Source organism: Monodelphis domestica, chromosome 3 (assembly GCF_027887165.1).
Source record: "Monodelphis domestica isolate mMonDom1 chromosome 3, mMonDom1.pri, whole genome shotgun sequence".
Classification (NCBI taxonomy): Eukaryota; Metazoa; Chordata; class Mammalia; order Didelphimorphia; family Didelphidae; genus Monodelphis; species Monodelphis domestica.
Genome location: NC_077229.1, coordinates 181,244,157 through 181,268,292, shown reverse-complemented (window position 1 = coordinate 181,268,292; position 24,136 = coordinate 181,244,157). Strand labels below are relative to the sequence as shown.

General features: G+C 36.1%; 1 protein-coding gene across 3 annotated transcripts in view; it reads right to left on the bottom strand.

Annotated features, from left to right (window-relative positions):
* The window catches only part of RUNX1T1 (RUNX1 partner transcriptional co-repressor 1), a 173,390-nt gene that overhangs the window by 123,312 nt on the left and 25,942 nt on the right, over nucleotides 1–24,136 (bottom strand). The window contains exon 2 of one of the 3 annotated variants that reach the window (XM_007488094.3): nucleotides 16,188–16,358. The exons of 1 other annotated variant lie outside the window; for it this stretch is intronic. In XM_007488094.3, coding sequence (XP_007488156.1) covers nucleotides 16,188–16,275 — 88 coding nt within the window. In that variant the 5' untranslated portion in view covers nucleotides 16,276–16,358. Of the gene's footprint in view, nucleotides 1–521; nucleotides 1,023–16,187; nucleotides 16,359–24,136 lie in introns of those variants that run through there. One more of the 3 variants, XM_007488097.3, reaches the window with a different exon arrangement.

Sequence of the window (24,136 nt, the reverse complement as noted above, 5' to 3'; positions counted from 1 at the left end):
CTAGAAGACTGCAGTTCAGGGCAAGACTAAAATTCATTGCTTCTACCACTTCACTCTGGCATAAACCAGGATCTTTTCCCAGGATTCCTCCATACCTGAAACTATTTCTACAAATTGGGACATGCTGTCCACTGATAGCAAGTATAGTTGTCAGTCATCTACTTACATATAATATGCAAGAATGAATACAATACTTCTACTTAAGCTCCAGAGTTAACTGTACTCACAAATTAAACCCAAATATCTTTTCACTGTTTCTTTAAAACACACATACACACAGAACAGTTTAAGCAGACTGCACCACTCTTAGTTAAGCTTCCCTTAATCCATCTTTACCATCCCACTTCTGCCCCCATCCAGATTAATTCTAGATACTCCCCATAAACATACACACTAAGATTAAGACCCCTAAAAACTATACATTTCATGATACAAAATATATTTTCCCATACATAGTTTAAAAAAAAGTATGCATTTTTCCTTTAAAAATAAGATAGAAGATCTGAATAATGTTAACTCACCAGGCATCCTTAAATCAAGTGTACCACAATGTAAATGGCTCTCTCCTAAAAGCAAGCCTATTTAGGGCTCAGTGCCTCCTGTTCTGGAATGAACACAGGGAAGTGAGGAGGGCCATCAGAACTGACTGTGGCAACGTAGCTGGAGGCAGGATGCTGGGCGCGTGCGTTTGCCAGGCAAAGACAGATGGAGAGCTGACACTCCGTATTGCACTTGGAGCAGAAATGTGAATGATGACAGGAGCACATGTGGCCTTGAACCCAGCCCTGTCTCTTCAGGCAGAACAATGACAGGGATGTGTGTGCAAATTATCACAACCCCTACCTCCCCTCAGCTGACTCCTCTTACTCTACCTCTCACTGGCAAGTTCCAGAGTACCACAGAACAGAAAGTAAACTACAGAATGATAAGCTAAACACTGAATAATTCATTTTTCCTCTTAAAAAGTTAACCCTTATTTTGCCAAATGAATAGAGGAGGAAAGGCTACTTATTAGGACTTATTTCCTATCATTTCCAAAAGTGAAATGCCTCTTTCAATACTTCATTTTAACTGCTATAATTTAGTACTTGATTTTTAAAGAATTAAAAGCATAAACATGCAGATAAAAATACATATTTCTCTCTCTCTCTCTCTCTCTCTCTCTCTCTCTCTCTCTCTCTCTCTCTCTCTCTCCTCTCACCAGATATGTTTATTCTGTTGGAAATTCAAAACAAATATAAAAGCCTATTTTTTAAAGATTTCTTTTTAATATTATGCCAATTTCTCACATTGAGCAAAGTATCAGAATCATTCCCTTTGTCAGTTTCTCAGTAGTATGTGTAAAATAGAGCATACTTAGAAGAAGCAGACCACTTTTATTTTACTAGAGTGCTTTTAACCCCCTGGGATTCCTGCATTGATATGTTCCAAACATTTGCAGCTTACTCTCCTTTACCTTGCATGGAGATCCATGGGAGATGAAAACAAAATCTTCCCTGTAAAGCCTTTTCAAAAGCAGCTAAACAACCACAACTTCCCCTATTTCTGATTTTTTTTTTTTGCACATCCTTAAATGTTTATTCTTCCCATGAATAACGTATGCTGAGCTGGGTTCAATGGACTCTTCCCTATTAAGCTTTAATGGACACCATGATATATAAAACTACAAGTCTTTGTTATGGTGCTTTATCTAAAGCTGGCTATTTTCCTCTCAGCAGTCCCTCTTTAGTCCTTTGTAAAACATCTATGCCTCATAGGAGAAACATAGCCTGTCTGACTTGCATGCCTTCTCTAAACACACAAAAATGCCAGGCATGAGGGAAATACTGCTTTCTTCTAAAACTCATCTTCAATTTAACACTTGCAAATCTTCAGAGGCTTGTGTATTTGTGTTACTACAGGAAAACATTTTTTGCAGCACAGTGACAAGCATATGTTTGGTCCCTTTGACTTTACTTTCCCAATGTCTATTCATTCCACTATAAACACAGAAATGATACAATTCAGGCTCTTCTGAAAAGTCTGTATGTTCCTTTAATATGACAGACATAAGCCCTCTCTTTGTACCTTTAACTCTTGCTATCCCTTAGTGGTACTCTACATGCCTTGCCTAGGATACATATTCTGTATGCTTTTAGCCCTTGTCAGATTCAATGAATTTCCTCTGCTAGCTGCCACAAAGAACTGATGAAATCCATTTGGGAACATAGGCAAAGACTTTTTTTTTACCCACAGACTCTCCTCATACCTCTTCTTAAGAGCAAAACAGAGTACAACCTCTTTCAAAGAAAACACATACACACACAAGTGTATACATGCATCCCCTGCACAAACAAAAAATAAATCATCTTTGATAAACAACGTCAGTGAATAAAAACTTCAACAACACCTAAAGGCTGCACCCAATAAGAGCTACTTCATCTATGAAACCCACAAAAATCCATCATTGTCAAATCCAACTTGTAAAAAGACTACAATTCATAATGATTACTCTGTTCTGTCACTAATAGTATACTGCACCCTATTTATGAGGCCAATCTTTTTGTTCATCTTAGTTAGATGTCACTTGTAATGAGGTTCTATGTAATGGATTTCAGTACAGTTAAGAGCCAAGCTGAAACATTCTTATGACAGAAAGCTTTATAGCAGGGGTGAGTGTGATAATCAATTAAATCCATGCCATAGGGGGCTTTATAGAATCTGCCATTCCTGAATTTCTGTATTTTTATTTTTAAACAAGGCATTTTCTCAGCTCAATGTTTGTGGCTGGGGTGTGTGTGTGTGTGTGTGTGTGTGTGTGTGTGTGTGTGTGTGTGTGTGTGTGTGTGTGTGTGTTAAGATACTATGTCTACCTGGGAAAAAAAGAAAAAACATTTTCACAGTTGGGAATCCAACCTTTCATCAATATGCATACAGACTTGCTTTTAAAATAGAAAAATCACATGTCAAAATGCACAACACGTTTTAATAAAACTGGATGATATCCGGTTTTAAAACTGGGTCTTAATATCAGTACATTACAAGTCCCTAAACCATAGCTCAGAAAATTGAACTTCCATATGCTGTGTGATTCTGTATCTTTTCTATGTGTAAAAAGGCTTTTTAAGCTGTTATCTGACTACAGTAATTGCCACTTTAAATTGATCCACGTCAACAAAACCTGGATCCCTGGAGATTCTCACCTAGAAATCTGATTGTAGAAGGGGCTAAGAGAATGCCTGAGCATCTGAGACTAGTTCAGCAGTTTCTCAAGCAACCAGCTGCATGCATAGGTTTCTCCACCACACGGCCCCCCCCTTCATTATTTAATACACTGAGGCAGACAACAACCCATTTGGCAGTCCTTCCTGAAGAAGGCATCCTAGATGTGTATTTTTATGCAATTCTGTAGATAACCAATAACTTTTCCCTTTAAGAAAAATTAAGACATGGGATAAAAAAGTTAAAAAAAAAAAGGCAAGACCCTTGCTTTCAGACTTTATAACAAAAAAGGGGAATCAAAGACACAATGAGTTTATTTATAGAGTTGCACAAAACAGGATAAATTAAGGCATTTTGAATGTTCTGCCTGGTACAGAATAAACTGTCACATCACCATTTAGGAAATCCTTTACAGATGCACCAACTGGTCAGGCAACAGCTTGAGAACAGAGATTCCTGGGCTAACCTATTAAATGCTATTCCTTCATTATAAATAATCCGGTCAATTCAAGCATTCTTTGCTTCAAGAATGCCTAGTACTTAAAAAAACAGGTTGGTTTGTTTTTAACGGACTAGTCTTTTTTTTGCTAACCATTTTTTACATTCTCCATATTTGAAAATATAGCCAACTATATATCAAGTTGGGCTCTGTTCAAAAATATACACAAACCAGTTTACTACAATAGATTTATATCACATCCTAAAATGGCAGGATTGTATACTGTATTACTCCAGGGTATTTTTCATTTATTTCCAAAACATTCTAGCTTTAAAGTACAGATTATCTTTTGTTCAAACCTGACTTGCCAACAGGGACCACAAATGTACTGAAATGCATCTGTAGTTAATGAAAGCTCTCCCTAACAGTGAAGTTAGACTTTGACTCAAAGCTTTTCTGCAGGTCTTCTCAACTTTCCTCTCAGCTTCTAGCAGGCTGTTGTGATACATTGTGACTTCACACAGTGGGTATTAAGTGAGTTAATTCAAAGGAGCTGAAACCTCATTGATCCTAATTGAAAGCAATACACCCAACCAAATACTTTTCTACCCCATCTGCTCTGGCCTGCCACCAGCTATTCAATACAAGAGAATTAATAGTTTCAGATATTCTAACCGACCCAATAAAGGCACTCATTTAAGCAAGGCTGCATTAACAAAGTGAAAAAACAAGGGCAAAATGGGTTCAAATGGAGCATTTTACTCCTAGTTGGCTTTAACAAAGCTGAATAAGGCTTATTCTGACTTTTTATGTGCAAGACTTGATAAACTGAATGAGAAGGCACTCAATGATCAGTCAACGAGCATTGATGAATGGTCATTAGGACCCCCCTGATCTTAGGGGAGACCCTTCCACAAAGTGGCATACCAGCTTGAAAGGGCGGACTCACTAATGTCCAGATTTCCCGGCTTGCTTGTTCCACTTTCACTTTCAGACCACTGGCCACCAAATGAGGCTGACATATTGGAAAATAATCATTTATGGGCGAGTGGTAAAAAATAAAATGGAGGCATTAGCTCTGCTTTCAAATTCAAATCTGCTAGTTTTGTCAGACCCCAAAGGTTGTGATTTTCCACCCAGCTGGAAGCTATTAGTGTTTTCTTAAGGCATGCATTGACAGGGCAAACCCACCTAATGTGTACTCACACATTGGGCTAGGCAAGATGGACCTCTCCTCTGGATGGCTTCCTAACTTCCCATCAGTTTGACAGTCAATTAAATAGATACAGCACCCAATAAAAATGTATGTTAATTTGTTTCTGTTCTCGAAAGACATCTAAAAGTGTACTTAGGAAACTGAATAACATATTGACTTCTGGCAACAGAAATAAATCCAGCTATACCTTATCTACAGGACAAAAGAAAATGACCTAGCTTTGAGTTAACAAAAATCAAAGAATACCACCCATAGGGGAGTCAAGAAATACAGAGAAAAACCTTTATTTAAAGAGCATTAAAACACTGATGCATAATGAGGACATTTTAATTGTAAATCCTTTCCATACAAGTCTGATGTAAAGCAATAGACCATAATCATGCCATTTTGTTTAAAATATTTCCTTAAGTACCTATCTATGTATTCACCAAGGTCCTGTGGTTTCTCAACTGTTCACAAGGACCTCCATTAAATGACAAAGAACAGGAGGCATGATAACTATCTCAAGTATCTGGAGGGGGTATAAACACTACTATGGAGGCCAAAGGGTTATTTAGGGAAGTCCAAGAGAATGAGAATACAAGTAACAGAAGAAATCAAATAAAGAGGAAACAGACTGTCTAGAAAGCTTTTCTTAAGAGATGAGTCCTACCAGACAACAGAAAAGCCAAATAGCTCCAGTCTATGGGGTCATTTGCAACTAGACTGGTCCAAGCCCTTGACAATAAGGTATCCTGTGGAGAACCATTCTGTAGGTCTAGGAAGGAAGCCTAGTCTACCAGGGAAAGTAGCTGGGAGTCAGGAGTCATGACCCTTAGGCTTCCCTATCATTTCTATGAAGCCTCAAGTACATCTAAGATGTTTTTACCCTTCTATCCCTCATCAAAAATGAACAAATAAGGTCCTCTCAAACTGAACTTTGAAGATGGAAGTAAAACAGTAAATAAAGAAGAATCAATTAGGTTGCTATACCAGGTAGCTTATACGCTTTTTCCTTTCTTTTTACAGAAATTGTTCAAGTGTTACATTTAATTTTTTTTAATTCTTTGAAAAAGTTAAGATGCTATGAACCAATGCATTTTGGCACCCTCCATCATTTTGTCAAAGTTTAGTTCAAGATTTGTGAAATAACATTTGCTGAATGTGCTAATCTGTGTTCACAGTTCCTGAGATTTTTCTTTTTTCTTTTTTTTTTTAAATCATCTTGGTGGCAAACTCTTCAAAATGGTTCATTTCATCAACTATATACCTAGTATCCTACAGAAAGCTGATGTTTTGGGAAGGCATATTAAAAGGAAAGCAGAAACTTGTATCCCCAGGATAAATTGCAGCCTCTCAATAGGCACTTTAAATCTCATCATATTGTTAAACTAAGACCATGTTTTAAAAGAACTAAAGGAAGATGAAAGCATTTGGAGAATTTAAATGTTAAATGTCTGCTTATTTATGGAGGGGGTTATCACCAACCTCTTTTGCAGATCCTTCTCTTTATTTAATGCTCCCCCTTACCAAAATCCAGCCCTCTGCACTCATCCAAAAGTTAACCTATATCTAATACATAGACATGAATAAGAATCTATCTAAGCTATCATTCATATATTTCATTTTTGTCCCATTTTTTATACTAATCTGCATCAGGTTAATATAGGAGAGCCAGTAACTACGCATATTTTATTCGTTTGAGAGAGACTGTAACATTCTCTAGAAAACCTTTGTTTCCTAGTCCCCACCTCCCCATTCTTACTGCTGGCCAGTTAGTTTTTGTTAAAAGGCAGGGGTGATGGCGTATGCTTCAATGAACTTTCCCTCCTCTCAGCACCAGAGACAAAAACCTACAGCCCTGCTCTGAGCTGGCTGCCATCTGGACAGCTTTCTCTCAAAGCCCACCCCACACCACACTGCAGGCGAAATTGGAGGGCTCCAGAGCTCTGTGGGGCTATTCAGGACATACCAATTTCACATTTTCTGCTTGTATGCTTGCAACAATAAATGCTAATGAGGACTATGAATGACAATTTTAAAGACAATAAAAAGGTCTCCAAATCCCTTGCATATGGAGGCACTGTTTTCAAAACTTCACCTTCTGTTACAGAGTTGTTACAGTCTGAAGAAGGCAAAAAGGAAACCCTGAGAACAATAAGATGATCAAAGTATAACTGAGTCCTTAAGATTTCCAAAGAAAGCCTTCTTCATAAGCTCAGTAAACAGTAGACTTTACCCATGTCACATATAGCATCACAGATGCATCCCATGTTTTATTATCCACCGCGCCCCCCCCCCCCCAAGAAATGCAGCCTACTACAAGTTGCCACTAATTACTGTGCTTACCAAAAAGATAGTTTAGCAATCCTGAAGTCATTCACTGGCTATCCTAAAAGCCTTAGGATTGCAGAGCACTTATTACTTCAGAGAACTTTAGATACATTCAAGAATAAACTCTGATCTTTACTCTTATCCAACTAAAAAATCTGTTCAAACAAGAAGTAGATAAAAGATGTTGGGGGGTGTCTTAGCTAGAATTAAAGACCCCAGAAATGAATAAAAGTTTCATGATTTCACCTATGTAGAGTTTACAATTGCTAGTCTCTCCTTATCATTAACATGGATTAAAACACTTTTAACAAAATCCACCAGGTGGAGCAAATACACAGCGATACAAATCCCTACATTTCTTGATCACATTATTCTTTTGCAGAAGGCTTATTTTCCTTTTACAAAGTCCCTTTTGCTCACTCCACTTTACAAATTAACACAATCCACACAATAATGTGCCACACTGACATACAAAGCCTAAGCTCACTAAAATACAATTTTGAGCCGTGCTGAATTTTATACAACTAAAAATCTCATTACAGAATTGGTCCATTTGTCAAAATCATAGCCAGCACTGTGAATTTACCCTCTTAAAATTCTGTTTTTAAACTCTACTCTGACTCAGACTAGATGCAGCATAGAATGGAATGTGATGCAGCATTAGGAAACCTGTCTTGAAACACCTGGGGATGTGATTAAAATGTGTCCATCGTAATTTAATGCCCTCACCTCTGTGGTTTATTTCCAGTGTACCAGAGTCAAAAAGGCAATGGGCTTTTGGTTAGAGGACATGGGCTATTTAGTACCACCTCCTATTCTGTTTCAGTGGAGTGACTCCTATTCAAATGCCTTAACTGCTTTGAATCTCATTTCCTTCATCTGTAAAATGGGAATAATTCCACCATTAAAAAAATTATTTGTGGGCTATTATTTTAGTCAACATGTTTTTAAAACCATTCCTGGTCTAATATAGCTAAATCTAAGAAGCAAAACTTGATAATACTCTAAATTTATGTTATTATTGTCTTTAAGCAAATGATGGGAGATATGATGCTTCTCTCACAACATCCTGATGCCAAAATTAGTTTCTCAGCCCCTCCCCCTAACTTGTATCCTATTTATAATTGGCACAAGTCTGGTGTTACTGATGGGATGTAATTTCTTTGTTCTACTCCCTTCTGGATCCCTTTTTTCCCTCCTCCCTTCCCTTTCTCCTTCCATGTCTACATTTTTGAGACTATGCCATTTTGTTTATTCATTCATTCAACATATATTTGAAAACATAGTATGTGCAAGATGCCATTTGCTTTCTCTTATTAATTTCTACCCTTTTACAAGTTCCCCCTTCCTTTAATCTACATTCCTCTCCATTCACTTTTCAAAGTCCTCAGCTCTTCTCACATTAGAGACTGCATTCATTGCCAAGGCCTAATGCTACAAATGGTGTTAATGCTGTCCATTTTGGGGAAATGCTATCTGGATTCAAGAACTGGGACCAAGACTAACTTAAAATGCACAAGTGGGAGAAAGCCAGGACTAGTGGAAGAATAGTTAGGAACTCTGACAAGAGACTTAATATAATGGTCCATGTGTTTTTCTTTTCCCCTTTTCATATTTACATTGATGTTAAAAAGAAAAATAATCCAAAGGAATGCAGCAGGCTGAGACATAAATAAACATGCATATGCCTGAGGACATGTATAACACTTATGGCAAAATTACATTATGCTTCAGCCTAATAGATCATGGTGATACCAATTTCATCACATGACTCTCCCTCTAGTTATTTAAATGATTATGCACTTTTTTTTTTTTGCGAATCAAGTAGGGAAATGCACTAAATATCTGCATTACTCCTCTAAATTTGGGGGGAATGCCATTTTCATACAACTCTTACCAATTTCTTAGAAAACAAGCCCTTTTTAGCACTTTCAAATAGTTGTATCAATTCTTCCGCGCTTCTGACATATTTAAGGTGTCTTGTTACATGCGTGTAACTCCTATTAACATTAACTGGAATTAGATATGTGCCAATGAAGTAGTTGGAAAAAGTAAATCACATGTAGCGATTATATCGACCTTCCATCCCCCCTCACTCTCCACTCTCCTTACCCATCCACACAGCAAAACAAAGGACCTGTAGAATTTCACTTTGATTTTTTTTTAATCAACTCACACTCACTAGATCTCTGCAAGATATTTTAATGTAACCTTCCTCAAACATATTTAATTATCTGCCATAAGTCTCTACGATGGCTACATGTCTCACATCCTCAGAGGTTCCTCCCTGACCCCCTTCTATGAAATAAAAGCTGCTGCGTTCTGTTCACCTGATGACAAAGATCAATAACCACATACAAAATCCAGGAGAACACATCATTTCTAGTTCTGCCCCTCTAAGATAGGCCTATTTGCAAAGGCAAAAAGATTTGGGAAAAAGTCTCAAATGACATCACCTACATTTACAGATTTTTAAAGATTTCATTTGGGGTTTTCAACAGTGTAAGTCAGCTTTGAACAACCCCCCAAATATATACTAAATTGTATTATATGAATGAGGAAACAGGAAACCGAGCAAAAATAACACTAGAAATCCAACAGTTAATGTTTGTTGTTATTGGTATACATAGTGTCATATACCAATGCCAGCATTTTAAGAGAGAATACTGAAAAGTGCCAAAATGTGGTGTGTATGTTTAAATCTGTTTAAAAAAAAAAAATCAAGCCTTTCTGTCACTGTAGGCCAGGGCTGGCAGGAACCTCAAATTCCTGACCAAACCCTCTTCTACACAATGCCTTGTGAATGAAAGGAACCCAGGCCCTGCAGAGATAGCCTGCTGTCAGGAACCAGACCTGACGTGGGCGGGCAGACAGGGCTGGCCATGCAGGATGTCAGAGCACTGCACTTCTACTAGAGATACTGAGTTTTTACATAGACTCAGCCTGGATGTTTTGCTCTTCAGGTAATTAAACAAGGAAGCAGGGCTGCTGTGTATGAGTCTGACCCCACTTGCAGAGGCTCCAGGGTTCTGAATATCAACTTCCTCTAGAACTGCCTGGAGCAACAACAAGCATCTTCTCTTCCCTCCCTCCCTTCTCATTCTTTCTCTCCAGCTGCACCTCCTAAAGCTGACCTCTGAAATAACCTCTCCCCAAGGAAGGGAGAATTCCACTGGCTCCCTGTATATGTTAAGGAAAGTACCAAGAAAAATCTGACTTCTTAGCAGCAAAAAGTCCTTTGCTAAATGTTCTTTAATCATTTCAGTCAGATCTGAGTCTTCCTGACCCCATTTGAAGTTTTCTTAATAAAGATACTGGAGTGCTTTGCCATTTCCTTCTCCAGCCCCTTTTACAGATAAGGAAACTGAGGCAAATAGAATAAAATGACTTGCCCAGGGTCACATAGATATAGTAAATGTCTGAAGCTAGTAATAAACCCAGATCTACTCAGGTCCCACACTCCAACCACTGTAACTAGTTGCCTTTATCACTAATCACTACCCCCTTAAATATAAAAGCAAAAAAAAAAAATTAAAGATCTGTCTAGACTCTTAGTAATACCTTTTTAAAACTAGTAAACTGTATCTCTCTATATACACATATATACATATCTAGACATACATATATCTATAAACATACATATATAAAAACATATGTATGTATGTGTCTGTGTGTCTGTGTGCATTCCCAAAAAAAAAAAATTAAAGATCTGTCTAGATTCTTAGTAATACCTTTTTAAAACTAGTAAACTGTATCTCTATATACACATATACATATCTAGACATACATATATCTATGAACATACATATATAAAAACATATGTGTATGTATGTGTCTGTGTCTGTGTGTCTGTGTGCATTCTCCAAGACAGCAAGTCTGTTGGACTTGGGAATCTGGAAGACCTAGGTTCAAATCCTAACATAATTACTAATTCTGTTTCTGGACAAGTTATAACCTCTACATATCTATATATAACATAGAGATCTATATATAAAATGTGCATAAATATTTATATGCATGCACACATAAAAATATTATGCATGTATGTAAGATAAAGCTTTCTAGTTTATTAAAAAAGTATTGATAGGCACCTGAACAGATGTAATTTGCTTTTCTATTTTAGGAGCTAGTAATGATGGACTTTTTGCTGCCAAGTTATATCTATCCATACATACAATACATATGTAGATAGATGTGCATTTCTAAGTTTAGATAATATATAGATTAATTATATTGTTCATTACTAAATAAATAGATAACAATTATGTCAAAAACCAACTTTTTAAAGATGAGAAAAACAGTTCATCTATGATTTGGAAAAGGGGGGGACTTGGTTTTGGGGTTTTTTCCCTAAATCTAGGATTTCATCAGTGCCAGGAGGATCTAGCTATAGGATTTTCCTTTTTATTAATGCAGATCTTGAAACTTTTTCTATAGCTCAGAGAGTAAATTATGAGACTTGTCCAAGATCACAAAGCCATTATATGTGACGTAGGGGACTTGAACCTAGATCTTCCTGTGTTCAAGGTAGAAGACCTTGGTTTGGAGTCAGAAGACCTGGATTCAAATTCTAACTCTGATATAAACTTTTTCAGGCTTGTTCCCACCTATAAAATGAGTTTGAAACCAATTGGATTTAAGATTCCTTACATTTCTTAAATCTATGATACAATGATCCCCCTTAGCCATTATACTATACTACATTTTATGCTAAACACTACATCACCCTTTCCCCTAGAAAGCCTCAATTATTTTTTTTTCTCCAATACAGCAATTTGGTCACAATAAACAGACTTTGGTAGTAATGACAAAATACATCCTTTAAAAATGATATACATGAGATTGGCTATTTTCAGTTTTGAGAATGAAAATACTTCATCTTGTATAATTAAAACCTGATCTGCTTGATTTTCCTCTTTCAGAAACCTTATGGTCATTAATGAAATTCCCAATATATCTTTTGTAGTAATTTTTTTTAAGATTTACCCCAAAGCACAAAGATGTCATTACCCATTCAAAGAAGTAGTAGGAGCTTTTTAAAAAATCATACTTGAAAGCAATGATTAGAAACTTATATAAATAATATATCCCTTCTTCATCTGAAAATCCATAGAGTAAAATATTGGCTGAAAGAGAGACAGAGACCCAAAGAGAGAGGAGTACAAAAGCCTGCCTGCTTGTCTGTGTTCAACACAAAGAACATTAAATGAAAACAACTGGCAGACTGCCAAATTCCTATAGAGGCAAAGAGATTCAAATAAATTGATTTCACGCATCACACTGACCTGGGATCAGTGTGCAGCGGTACAAGGCGCTCAAAGCTCCATGTGGGGTAAAGCCCATTAATGCTATCAGAGTCCTAGGATATAACCAAGAAAATCTGAAAACTCAGAATCTCTCTGAAAGAGAACTTTTGCTTGAGGAAAATCACTTTCCCTCCTTTCTTAATACAGAAATCAATATTTGTGGGAGAACAGCCTTATCATCTAAAGTTACCCAAATAAAATGTCATTCTTTTTTTTTATTATGGCTAACTTAAAACATACACTGTGCATGCAGATGGAAACCAGATGAATGCCATGTGATCCATGTATGTGTATATGTATATACATGTGATTTGAAGACAATAGGCTAAAAATCCATTTTTCCTATGATTCTTTCCTTCCATGCTGCTCTTTCCATGTTTCATATAGATTATGGTCTTTCTTTTCTTTGGATTCCAAAAGCTGGATTCCTGCCAAGTATTTCTTATTGGCTCCAAAAGGAAACTCAACAGAAAGGTCACTACTCATAAGTATTCTAAATCTGCCTGGCCCAAGTTATAAAGGCTTTTATGGCAGAATTAAAACAAAAACAAAAACAACTGTACTCTGTGGGACTAAGTAACATGCAGATTCTAGCTTCAATTACATCAAAATTCAAGCATAGCTGGTTTGTGCCTCCACAGCATCCCTGCCCCTTCCAATTTCCCTGACCCTATATTCCATAATTGACCATTCCACAGGAAATGGAGCATCTAGCTGAAGGGTTGAACTTCTTTCACACTATCCCTGAGGTCATTCTCAAACTTCCAGCCCCAGTTTTCCTCACTTTTTCTGCTGCCAAATACCAGCCCCAATCCTCCTTAATCTTGTGCCTTCTCTCTGAAATTATCCTCAATTTATCCTGTGTCTATTTTGTTTGTACATAGTTATTTGCAAGTTGCCTCCTCCATTATACCGAGTTCCTTCAGAGAAGAACTGTTTGTTGGGGTTTTTTGGGGGGAGGAGGGTTCTTTGTATCCCTGAGACTTAACCCAGTGACTTTCATATATTAGAACTTAATAAATGTTATAAAATAACTTAATAAATGTTAGCTGACTGCCTAAAGAAAAAAATCTGCTGAAGTAATGGGCTTGAGGTTTTGTAGGTTTCTGTTTAACAAATCTAAACCCTGAAAATGGAGAAGATGGAGAGAGGGAGAGAAAAGGAGATGGAGAGGGAGGGAGAAAGTGGAGGGGAAAAAAGACAGAAAGAAAGGAGGGAGAGGGAGATAGAAAGGGAGACAGAGAGAGAATAGATATTGATTCTTACTTTATAAATGATCACTGCATATGAAAGGAGAATAGTTTAGATATTTCAAAGAGGTTCTCAAATCAAATAAATTATTATACACTCCCCCCCCCAACACACACACACACCCCAGTAACTATCATTGGCAGAGAGAGGAAGAGAATGAGATGAGATCAATATGTGATGCCTTAGGGAAAAAGTAGAACTGGGAATTCAATATTTGCATAATACACCAAATAACCCACGTGTATTATGATGTCTGTTCTTGTCATCTATCTTTGCTTTTCATTACAAATCTCCCATGCTGCAATCAAGTTCACTGCCAGCAGGCCACAGGTGTGCACCACATGAGCAGATGAAGCGGTGATATTGATGGGGTAAGGGAGGAGAAGAGGGCAATGAGGATGGCTCTCTAGAACTACAACACATTTATTCAAGGTGTACTTATGCATCTGTTACCCCCTTTCTTTTTAATTTTTAATTAACACCTTGGATGTATTTTCGCACATAAATAAGTGCTGCCCTTAGAGGTCACAGAAGAAGAAAGGAAGAAAATCTGAGGTATACATTTAGTATTCACAGAGCTCCTCCTTTAGTGGAACTTAAATAATCCCTAGTGATTTCTTTTCCTTTCCTTTAAAAAAATTAATTTTTGTTATCTCTTTTCTTCTAATTATAATAGCTTCCACTTATTTATGTTAATGAGTTTACAAAGATTCTTTTCCTTAATTATCTCAATTGATCATCACAATAGTCCTGTGAGGTAAAGAGTACAAGTACTATTATTATTTCCATTTTACAGATGAAAAAGCTAAGGTTAAGTAATTTGTCCACATAAATAGTAACACACAGAGCCAACAAGATTCAAACCTAGATGCTTAGAATCTGAGATCAATGTTCTTTCCATACCCTCCTATCTTTCAACTCCCTTAAGAACTTGAGGACCAAAACTCTTTTAACAGCAAAACTGTAGTCCAAAGAAAAACCCAATTGATTTTATAGCACAGATCACAAAGCTCAAAAGGTGACATGCATGTTTGTGAGGCAGAATTTATGAATAAGGGGACCCCTTCCAAAGATTCTAATATCAATATAATTTATTCCCCCCTCCCAGAGATTCAAAAGCATCCCAAATTAACCCTCACCACCCACCATTCCTCCTACAGCATCAGAAAAAGAAACTACGTAATAGCAAAAAAGATGTGGATATAACTACCCAAATCAAAATGCCACTGTGGTAGCAAAGGGGGCAAACACAATCACCTTCTTTATATTTCAAAGAAAGAGGAAGTCCATAGACCTTTCATTCTACCCTTCTTTCTCAACTTGTTCAATTATAACACGGGGCTTAATTCCTCTCCTAGTCACTAATGACAAGCACCAACCAAGATATACTTCATTGTTGTTTTAATTGTTTCAGTCCTGACTCCCCATTTGGGTTTTTCTTGGCAAAGATAATGGAATGGTCTGCCATTTCTTTCTTCAGCTCATTTTTATAGATGTAGAATCTAAGGCAAACAGGGTTACATGACTTGCCCAGGGTAACACAGGTAGGAAATAACTGAGACCAGATTTGAATTCACAAAAATGAAACTTCCTGAAAAAGACATACATCCCCACAATGTTTTGTGATAACGTTTGACAATGTTCTCCAATTGTGTTCTTTATAACCTTATTATTCTTTAAACTTGGAAAGTTTAGTCCTCCAAAATCTGCCCTTTAGTTCAATGGACCTTTGTTTTTAAACATGAAAACTTTTAAAGAAGCCTCCTAGTTTCTATATGCATTTGTCCTAATATGAAAGCATCTGCCCAGAATACTTGTTATGTGTGGATCTTTTATAGCTCCTGGGGGAGTTTTATGCCCAGCAAGTTATCCTACACTTCATGACATTCACCCAAGCATATAAAAACAATCCAGTTCATTTTGAGAAATTTTTTCAAAAATTTAAATGGAAAACCACTTTGTTTTTCCCCTATTTAGACAACAAACTGTTTGAGAAAACACCATCTACTAGTTACAATAAACACAGAAATCATGGCATAGCTTTTACTCTTTAACTCCAAGTGTTGTTTAGCTCATAGCAGATGTATTATGAAACATGGCAAGAAGCACTCCAACAGGAAAATAGAAAGAAAAACTGGTACTTGATCATTTGATATCATCAGACCCAAAGCTATTACGGGTCCCACTACAGTACAGATACACTAGAGAATACACAGTCCTTTAGAAAAACCCCATCCCCACCAGCAACAACACTATCAAAATTAAATACTATAAGGGGGAAAAAGTGGCAACCAAACTCTGAATTTTTTTTAAATAAAAGAATCAATAAAGGGGGATGGGGAAAAGAGACAAAATGTAAAAAAAAAATCTTTACAATCACAGTTTATGGGAAAAGAAAGCAGAGAATAACTTTCTGAGATGTATGCAAATTGCAAAAGCAAAATATTTGTCTGTTCCTTACCTTGACAAAATTCAAAGTTCCCTTTTTTCCGGCAGTCACCTATTACTAAACTCAGTGCTCTCCAAGTGTTTCTTTTGACAGATATCATTCTCCACCAACCGCTCTGCTAATTTTCTCTCCTTTTCTGACTGGGACAGATATTATGTTCACCAGCCCAGAGATCAATCTTTTCTATTGACAACAACAAAGGAAAAAAAAATGCATATCACATCCAGTCTGAAGCACTCACTCTATGCATGAAAACACTAAGCCAATTTTAAAATAGAATCAGATAAATGCTATCTTTCTAAAATAATATTACCCAATTTCATATAAGAGAGCACTTTAAAACTATTTTTAAAAAGTTAATTTTTTTTCCAAAAAAGCCTGCTTTATTAATTAATCCTTTACAATGGCTGAGGCAGAGGTGACAATTAAGTGGACACACAACCATTCCCTCTTTGCTCCTTAAATAAATTTCTAAAGAGGGGTAGATTATATTTTAGATATTTTAAGAAAATTCTTTATACTTTACCTGTTTCAATAAAGGAATTAAATCACAAGCCTTCAAAACTCAAATTTTCTTTTAAGTGATTCTTTGGGCAATAAATGTGACTGCTTTCTATTCTAATTCATAGAAATTTATTCACAGATGGCAGCTTTAAAAACTGTCCAGATTCTTTCATTGCTCTGGGATTTAGAAAAATCACCGGTTCAAAGATTTAGAGAGTTCTAGTGACCTTAGGGCAGCTAGGTGGCACAGTGGATAAGGTGTTAGGTCTATCTGGAGTCAGGATGATTCATCTTCCCAAGTTCAAATTTGGCCTCATAAATCTGTAAGCTTTGTGAACCTGGGCAATTCACTTGAACACCTTGTTGCACTCAGTTTCCTCATCTGTAAAATGAGTTGGTGGTGGAAATGGAAAATTACTCCAGTATCTCTGCCAAGAATCCCCCAAATGGGTTCACCAAGAGTCTGAACAGCAAAGCCTTGGAAGCCAAATCTTTCCTTTTACAGTAGAGAAACTGAGCCAAGGGAGGTTTACTTGGCCAAGTTCAAACAAGTAGTGAAAGTAGAACAATCTAAACCCAGATCCTCTGGACTCCAGTCACTGAGTCTATCCTTTCCACTGTTACCCAAGAAAAGTTAAAAATACTAAACAATGGTCAAAAAAAGGATTTACCTATGAATAGACATGCCTTATGTAAGTCAGAGATAGAATTTTTAAGGAACAGTATGGAAGTAACGGTGAATTATAATGCCACACACACACATGTCTCTGGTCAGGTCTACTATGTTCACTACTTTCATTTATTTTCTCGTCAACCAACAAAATAAAGCAACAACACAGGAAGTATTTTTTTCCCTTGTTCAGTGTGACCAGTTAAGATTATCACTTACAGAATTAACTCTGATAGAACCTAGGAGATACTCAAATAGCAATACTGAATGAAAAAGTGAACATACAGAGATGTCAAATCTCTGATCACTGAAAAATGAAAAACAAAAACATGGCCAGCTTTGGCACTTATTAGCTTTCTGATCATGACAGGAAAGATAATCATCCCCTCTGACCATTAGTTTCCTTTCTTGTTAAGTGAAGACAGGGAGACTGCCGGAGAGACAGAAAAATATGGGTTCAAGTCCTGCCTCTTGGAAAGCTTTACTGAACCCTGAATAACCAGCCCCAATTCTCTATACCCTGAGACAATTCTCTAAAAGTTGTAGAGGTGAATATAGGCATTAATTTAGCTGTTTCTTGACTAGAAGATCCCTACACCATTCAAGGCAAAGGAATGCCTTTATTTACCAATCCTCATAACTACCTCTATGATTATTTTCCTTAATTATTACTCCCTAGTGGTAAGTTATATGTTACATCCTTGGAGAATGAAAGATGTAGTTTCCCTCCAAGTATGGAGGAATATATAGTTTCCCTACATAGTTCTTACCATTAACATGCTAGGCTACACAATTGAGCATTTAGTAAGCAAGCACTAAGCATTTATTAAGCACTTGCTATGTGCCAGGTACCATATTTTTTTTTATGTTGACTATTAGACAGACAGTGCCTGGGGAGAAGTACTGAATCATGACTCAATTCAGGTTCTGGCAGATTCTAACCAATCTGTGAGTCCAGTCCCAGGAACAGTGTTTGTTCTTCCTAGACCAGACCCACTTCATCTAGAGAGGCTAGATTATCAGTTAATTGGACACAAGGTGATGCATTTTTGGACCACAGAAATCCATGAAAATAGAAGCATTGTTATTAACAAATTTCAGTGTACCAATAAGAACAATTATTACAGGTCATCATCAGTGAGGACTTGGAAATATTTATTTAGTAGTGTTTTTAATTGGAGATGATAATTTGGATATTTGATTTAAATAAAACTATTCCAAGTAGAAATATGAAAATTCCCAAACATAATGGGATTATGATGGTTTCTCCAACAAGCCCATCAAATTATCTCAAAGAATTTGACAATAGTGATGCTTAATTGTTTTTATTTGGGATAAAATCTCCAACTCAAGCAGCATAAAGGTGGGGAAAGTAGTGTATATATAAAACTTCTAATACTATGGTGCTTTCAAAATGACAATTTTTCTCCTATTACATAACTAGTCAAGCTTCTTTGCCCATATTTATGACTCTTAAAAATGATATATGTCAAGCTGTAGACATATTAATCTCAATGGGCAAAATTAAAACTCACTCCAAATGAATAAAATTTTTTGGGTTTACTGAACTTTAGAGTGTTTTCTTAGGATAAGCATTTAATTAGTGAGGAGTAATTTGGAAACTTTTCCCCAAAAACATGGTTTGATCATTTAAAATTAAAAATACTGAGGGGTTATTGAATTGTTTTAATTTCTAAAATTAAAACTGCCAGTCACTAAGATGTCAGAATTTTTAAATGAACCCTCCAAAGAATTCTCTGTATGACTTCCATATACACTCCAAAGAATTATGATTGTTATTTTAAAAAACCAAATAACAACTACAACATGTTCAGTTACCATTTTCACCAATGATATAATTAAGTTTCTCTTCAAATTATAAAAGCTATTAGGTAATTGCAAACCCTCAAATTTTGGATTGGTTCTAAGCTCCAATATTCCTTGTTTTGCAACTAAACTTACTTTTAGTTACATGTCAGCATGTTCTTAACATAACTAAGGTATTTTTATTATAATTTCCTACTTTAATATAGCTTATAAATATATGTTTTTCTGTATAGCGGCAAACTAAAATGTTTTTCTAATTAGATATTTGCCTTAAAACTTGCTTCTCCTCAAATCAAGAGCATTCCCAACACATATGGTTTAAATATAAATGTGTATGTATATATACACACATATACATATACAGAAACATACATTTATATGCACATATGTATATGTTGTTATTGAGTTGTTTCAATTGTATCCAGCTCATTGTGACCCTATTTGGGATTTTCCTGGCAGCAATTTCAAGCTATCAAAACTTAAAACTTCACTAAGATTTTTGGGACACTGCATATGTGTGTGCACACATATGTGTGTTCATTCTATAAATGCATAGAATTCTTCAAATTAAATTCCTTTTTTGCAAATTATAAAAGAAATTCAGCTTGCAATGGGTTAAGACTTGGAAGGACTCTCAGAAGTCATCCAATTCAACTGGTACCTGACCATTGTAATGGAAATTATGATGTCATGAGAATCATAAAATTTAGGGTATAAACTTTAAGCCTGTTGTTATCCCCCATTCTAAAATTCCTTTAAAAAATAGTACATTAGGTCAAAGACTTATTTCTACTACTTTGAAACTCTCTTTGAGTTTATCACTGAACTTTCCATCTGTGTCTCCATTTATAATACGTATGTGAATTGAGTATTTTGTATTCATTGCAATCCTACTGGTACTCAAATACAATATTCCCAAATACTTAAACTGTGTGTAATTTGAAAGCACTATGTGATGCTGATTTAAACAAAATCCAGGGTTCCCCTCCACCTTCACACATTTTGTATTCAAAAGTCTATTTCATGAATCAAAGGTAATATTGAGCTTTTTTTAAAGACATTTCAGTTGGATGTTAAACTAAAGAGTTAATTTTATTAGTTTTGTAAAGCATGAACAATCAAATATAAAATAGTCCAAACAATAACAAATAGGATGAAAAATGCCCACTTGGCTCTTTCCATCCTCTACTCTAGATACTCTGCCACATTCAAATGATACATATCTTTACACCCAAGATAAGAGTCTTGGATGACCCCTGCTCCTCCCACCCAATTTGTAAAAACCTTCTTACTAACAATATTCTTTCAGTATGGTTTCAAAAAAGCTATACTTCATCCATAGTAGAGTGTCTCAACAATTTGTAGTTCTACAAGAGCATTATTAAAAAAAAAAAAGGCTCAGCATGTTGTATTGCCATGGAAATTGTGGAAAACATACATTCCCAAACAAATATTACTTTTTCTCAATGGTATGAAGTAATGAAAACCACATGTGTAAATCTGCGATCCGTGCAGTAGTTCAAGCTGCAGCTGATAGAAAATACAGAAAGTGAACTCTGCTATATAAAGGATTCTTGTTACAGAAATATAATGTGAAAACCAGATGCAGACAGAAAACCTTAATCACAGATGGGAATGTAATCACTGGCATACAGAATACTTTTTTGATCAATCTTAACCATATGCGCGATGTATTTATTTTCTAAGGAATGCAATAACTGGAGAGAACCTTCCATTTGAATTCGGTTAACCTCATATTTATAATGCTTTTATCTTACTCCCACATCCCTCCAATGTATAAGCTGAGCCAAGGTTTTAAAAGGAAGAGTCGCTGGCCTTGGCAAATCATTCTTGTATCAGTTTATCTTTCAAAAATTTAATAGGATGTAAAGACTACACATATCAGAGTCAACCTCAAAAGAAATCAAATGCAGTTACCCATTACTGTATTTCTCAATCATTGCCAGGAATCCCTTCACTGCCTAAACACATTTCTCAAGAGAATTATACTACCACTTTGGTCAATTTTTCCTTTAGTATATGATGCATAAGTTATTCAAAAATCCAGCATTAAACACACCTCTTTATTTCTGTCAAGCTTGGTTGGAATCAAATCTTAACTGTCTAATTTCTCTTTCTCCTCTTACTGAATGAATTGTATCACTTCAAAAATGCTCCTCTTCATAAATGAAAATAGGATTTGTTTCTGGCTCTAGATATAAAAGAAGTGAAACAGGACTGGCTAGAAAACTATCAAAGAGCAAGAATACTGCCACTTTCTTTTTGTGATGCATTTGCCAGTTTTTCAAATTATGTGACAGATTCTACAAAATTAATCCCCAATATCAAGTGGAATGCTCAAGGGGACTCATGAACTCTTTCACAGCAAAGAGTGTAATATGGGTCTCAGACAATCCCTTCACAGGGATCACTTTTTGGAGGAAAACACTTAAACTTACCCACTACAAGGTGATTTGGGTATGAAGGGAATCAGAGGTCTTTACCAAAAACCATCAAAATTAGATGACCATATTCCAGTCATATTTAAAAAATAACTTAGCCTTCAAACAACTTTCAATTTGAAAATAATAAAAAAAAATTCCCTTGTTTTCTGTGAAACATATGAAAATGTCTGACAACCCCATTCTTCCTAAATCTACTTACTCCTCTCCTAGCTTCCTAGTCAATCTAAGTTCTCTTATTCTTTCTAATGACTGTTTTTTCTTCATCTTCTTTGCTTCTGATTCTTAACAGTCTACTGAAAAATGAACATGTAACATACAGATCTTCCAAGATTCCGTCCTTGGACCTCTTTCTCTTTTCTTTACCCTCTCACTCTTGGATATCTCACATCCTCTTATTTCCTCCACTACTCTTTCTCTGTGGATGCCTTCCAAAGCTGCTTCCCACCCTGACCTTTCATAGGAATGTCAGCTACAAATTTCCAACTACCTACCATGCATCTTTTTTTTTTCAAACCCTTATCTTTTGTCTTAGAATGGCTTTTTAGTATTGGTTCTAAGACATAAGAGTGGTAAGGGCTAGGCAATTGGGGTTGACTTGCCCAGAATCACAGAACTAGGAAAAATGGTTGAGGCCAGATTTGAACCCAGCATCTGTCATCTCCAATCCTGATTCTCTGTCCACTGAGCTATTTAGCGGCCTCTACATCTTGACCTGGCAGTTCTTCCATCATTTTAACTCAACATGTCTAAAACTACTCATTCATTTCCACATTCCCAGTCCTAAAAGCCTAAATCTTCCTTTTGATTTGTTTTTTGTTTTTTGTTTTTTTTTTAAGCAATGAGGGATGAATGGACAGAAACATTCAATACCTTAAGAGTTGTCTTTGGTCATTCATGTCTGGTTCATCCCAGACACTCAAATCTCCATGTTTATCAAGTTCTTTCCTTTCTAGCCTTCATTCCAATTATTACAATGCTATTAAAAATATATTCACCTGGACATTTTAACCTTTTTGCACTTGATCTCTTCTTAGATCCTTTCTCTGCTAAAATCCATGATACCCACTACCTACCATCAGTTTTAAGATCATAGATTCAGAATTGAAAGATCTAATTCAACTTCCTCATTCACAGACAAACAGAAAACTTAAAGGGTTTCCCAAGGAAGACAGCTGATTTTTGTTTTCTCTGACTCTAAAGAGAACACTGCTCAAACACTTTTAATCATGTCACCGTTCCTGATGGAAAAAACTTTCATGGCACCCTATCTTGGTACATTGGCTAAAATGTTGGATTTGGAATCAGGAAAACATGGGTTCAAGTGCTGCCTATAATCCTCATTATACATGTAACACTCAGCAAAGTTAATTTAATCTTTCCAAGTCTCAATTTCCTTACCTGTAAAACTGAAATATCTATCATAAAAGATTCAGCAACCTACCTATTAAAAAAAAAGTATTGCAAACTTTAAGGGGCCATTTAAATATCTGTTGTTTTTGTCTTATTGTTAGTTCTAAACTCCCAGTAACTTGCTTCCATATACTTTTCCTGTTCTTCTCCTAGACCAGATTCCCAGACTAACTAAACTGCTCCAGATGCTGTCTACAAAATCTACTTTGTGCTTTATCATCCTTTGTATCTGGCCATTACCCACCCCTTAAGACATATCCTCCTTACCCAATATCTACATACCAATCTTCTACCAAAGCTCAGCTCCAAGTGCCACCTCCTCTTTTGGAGTTATTCCTAATATACCCTACCTAGGTCAATTCTCTCCCTTCCTGTATAGCTTTCTCTTCTAGAATTTACCCTTTGCTCCTTTTGCCTCAAATACTGCTTTTATTGTAGTTATTTTTATACTTGTCCTCTCCCTAAGTAAGCTACAATTTAACAAAGGCCAGTTGCCCTCCTTTGCATCCATTTCAACTGATCCCATTCCCTTCTATTCCCCTCTCTCCCCAGTGACACACACATACACACACACACACACACACACAGAGTGTTAGGCACTGAACAATACCTGTTCATTATTAAATCACATTTTTCTGACTGATGTGAAGGAAACTTTCATCCAAATTCCTTTACATGTCATTCGAAGTAATGAGTTAATCACAAGGCAGTGGATCCAGTAGTGATTTATTCTGAGGGGTTACAGGGTTGTATGACCAAAGATGCTTATAAACCAGGTATTTAAAGTAATAAGATGCTACAAAAAATGTAATCTCTCTGTTCAGGTGTACCAATGACTGAATTTGCAAAGAACAAAATCTCCTTAACCATAATTAATTTCCTACTTGCTGAACACTTCAACTTGATCAGCTTTTAACACTTAGTATTGGAAGATAGCATGGCTTCTCATTTAGTGCCTGTTTTAGCTCTGTGGCTTAAGCCTAAAATAGCAAGGAGCTACCATTCAATTTGCTTGTGGGATTCAAATACATGAACTCTGAGGAATAATTACTTTTTTTTTTCTTCTGAAATTCACCACCACACTC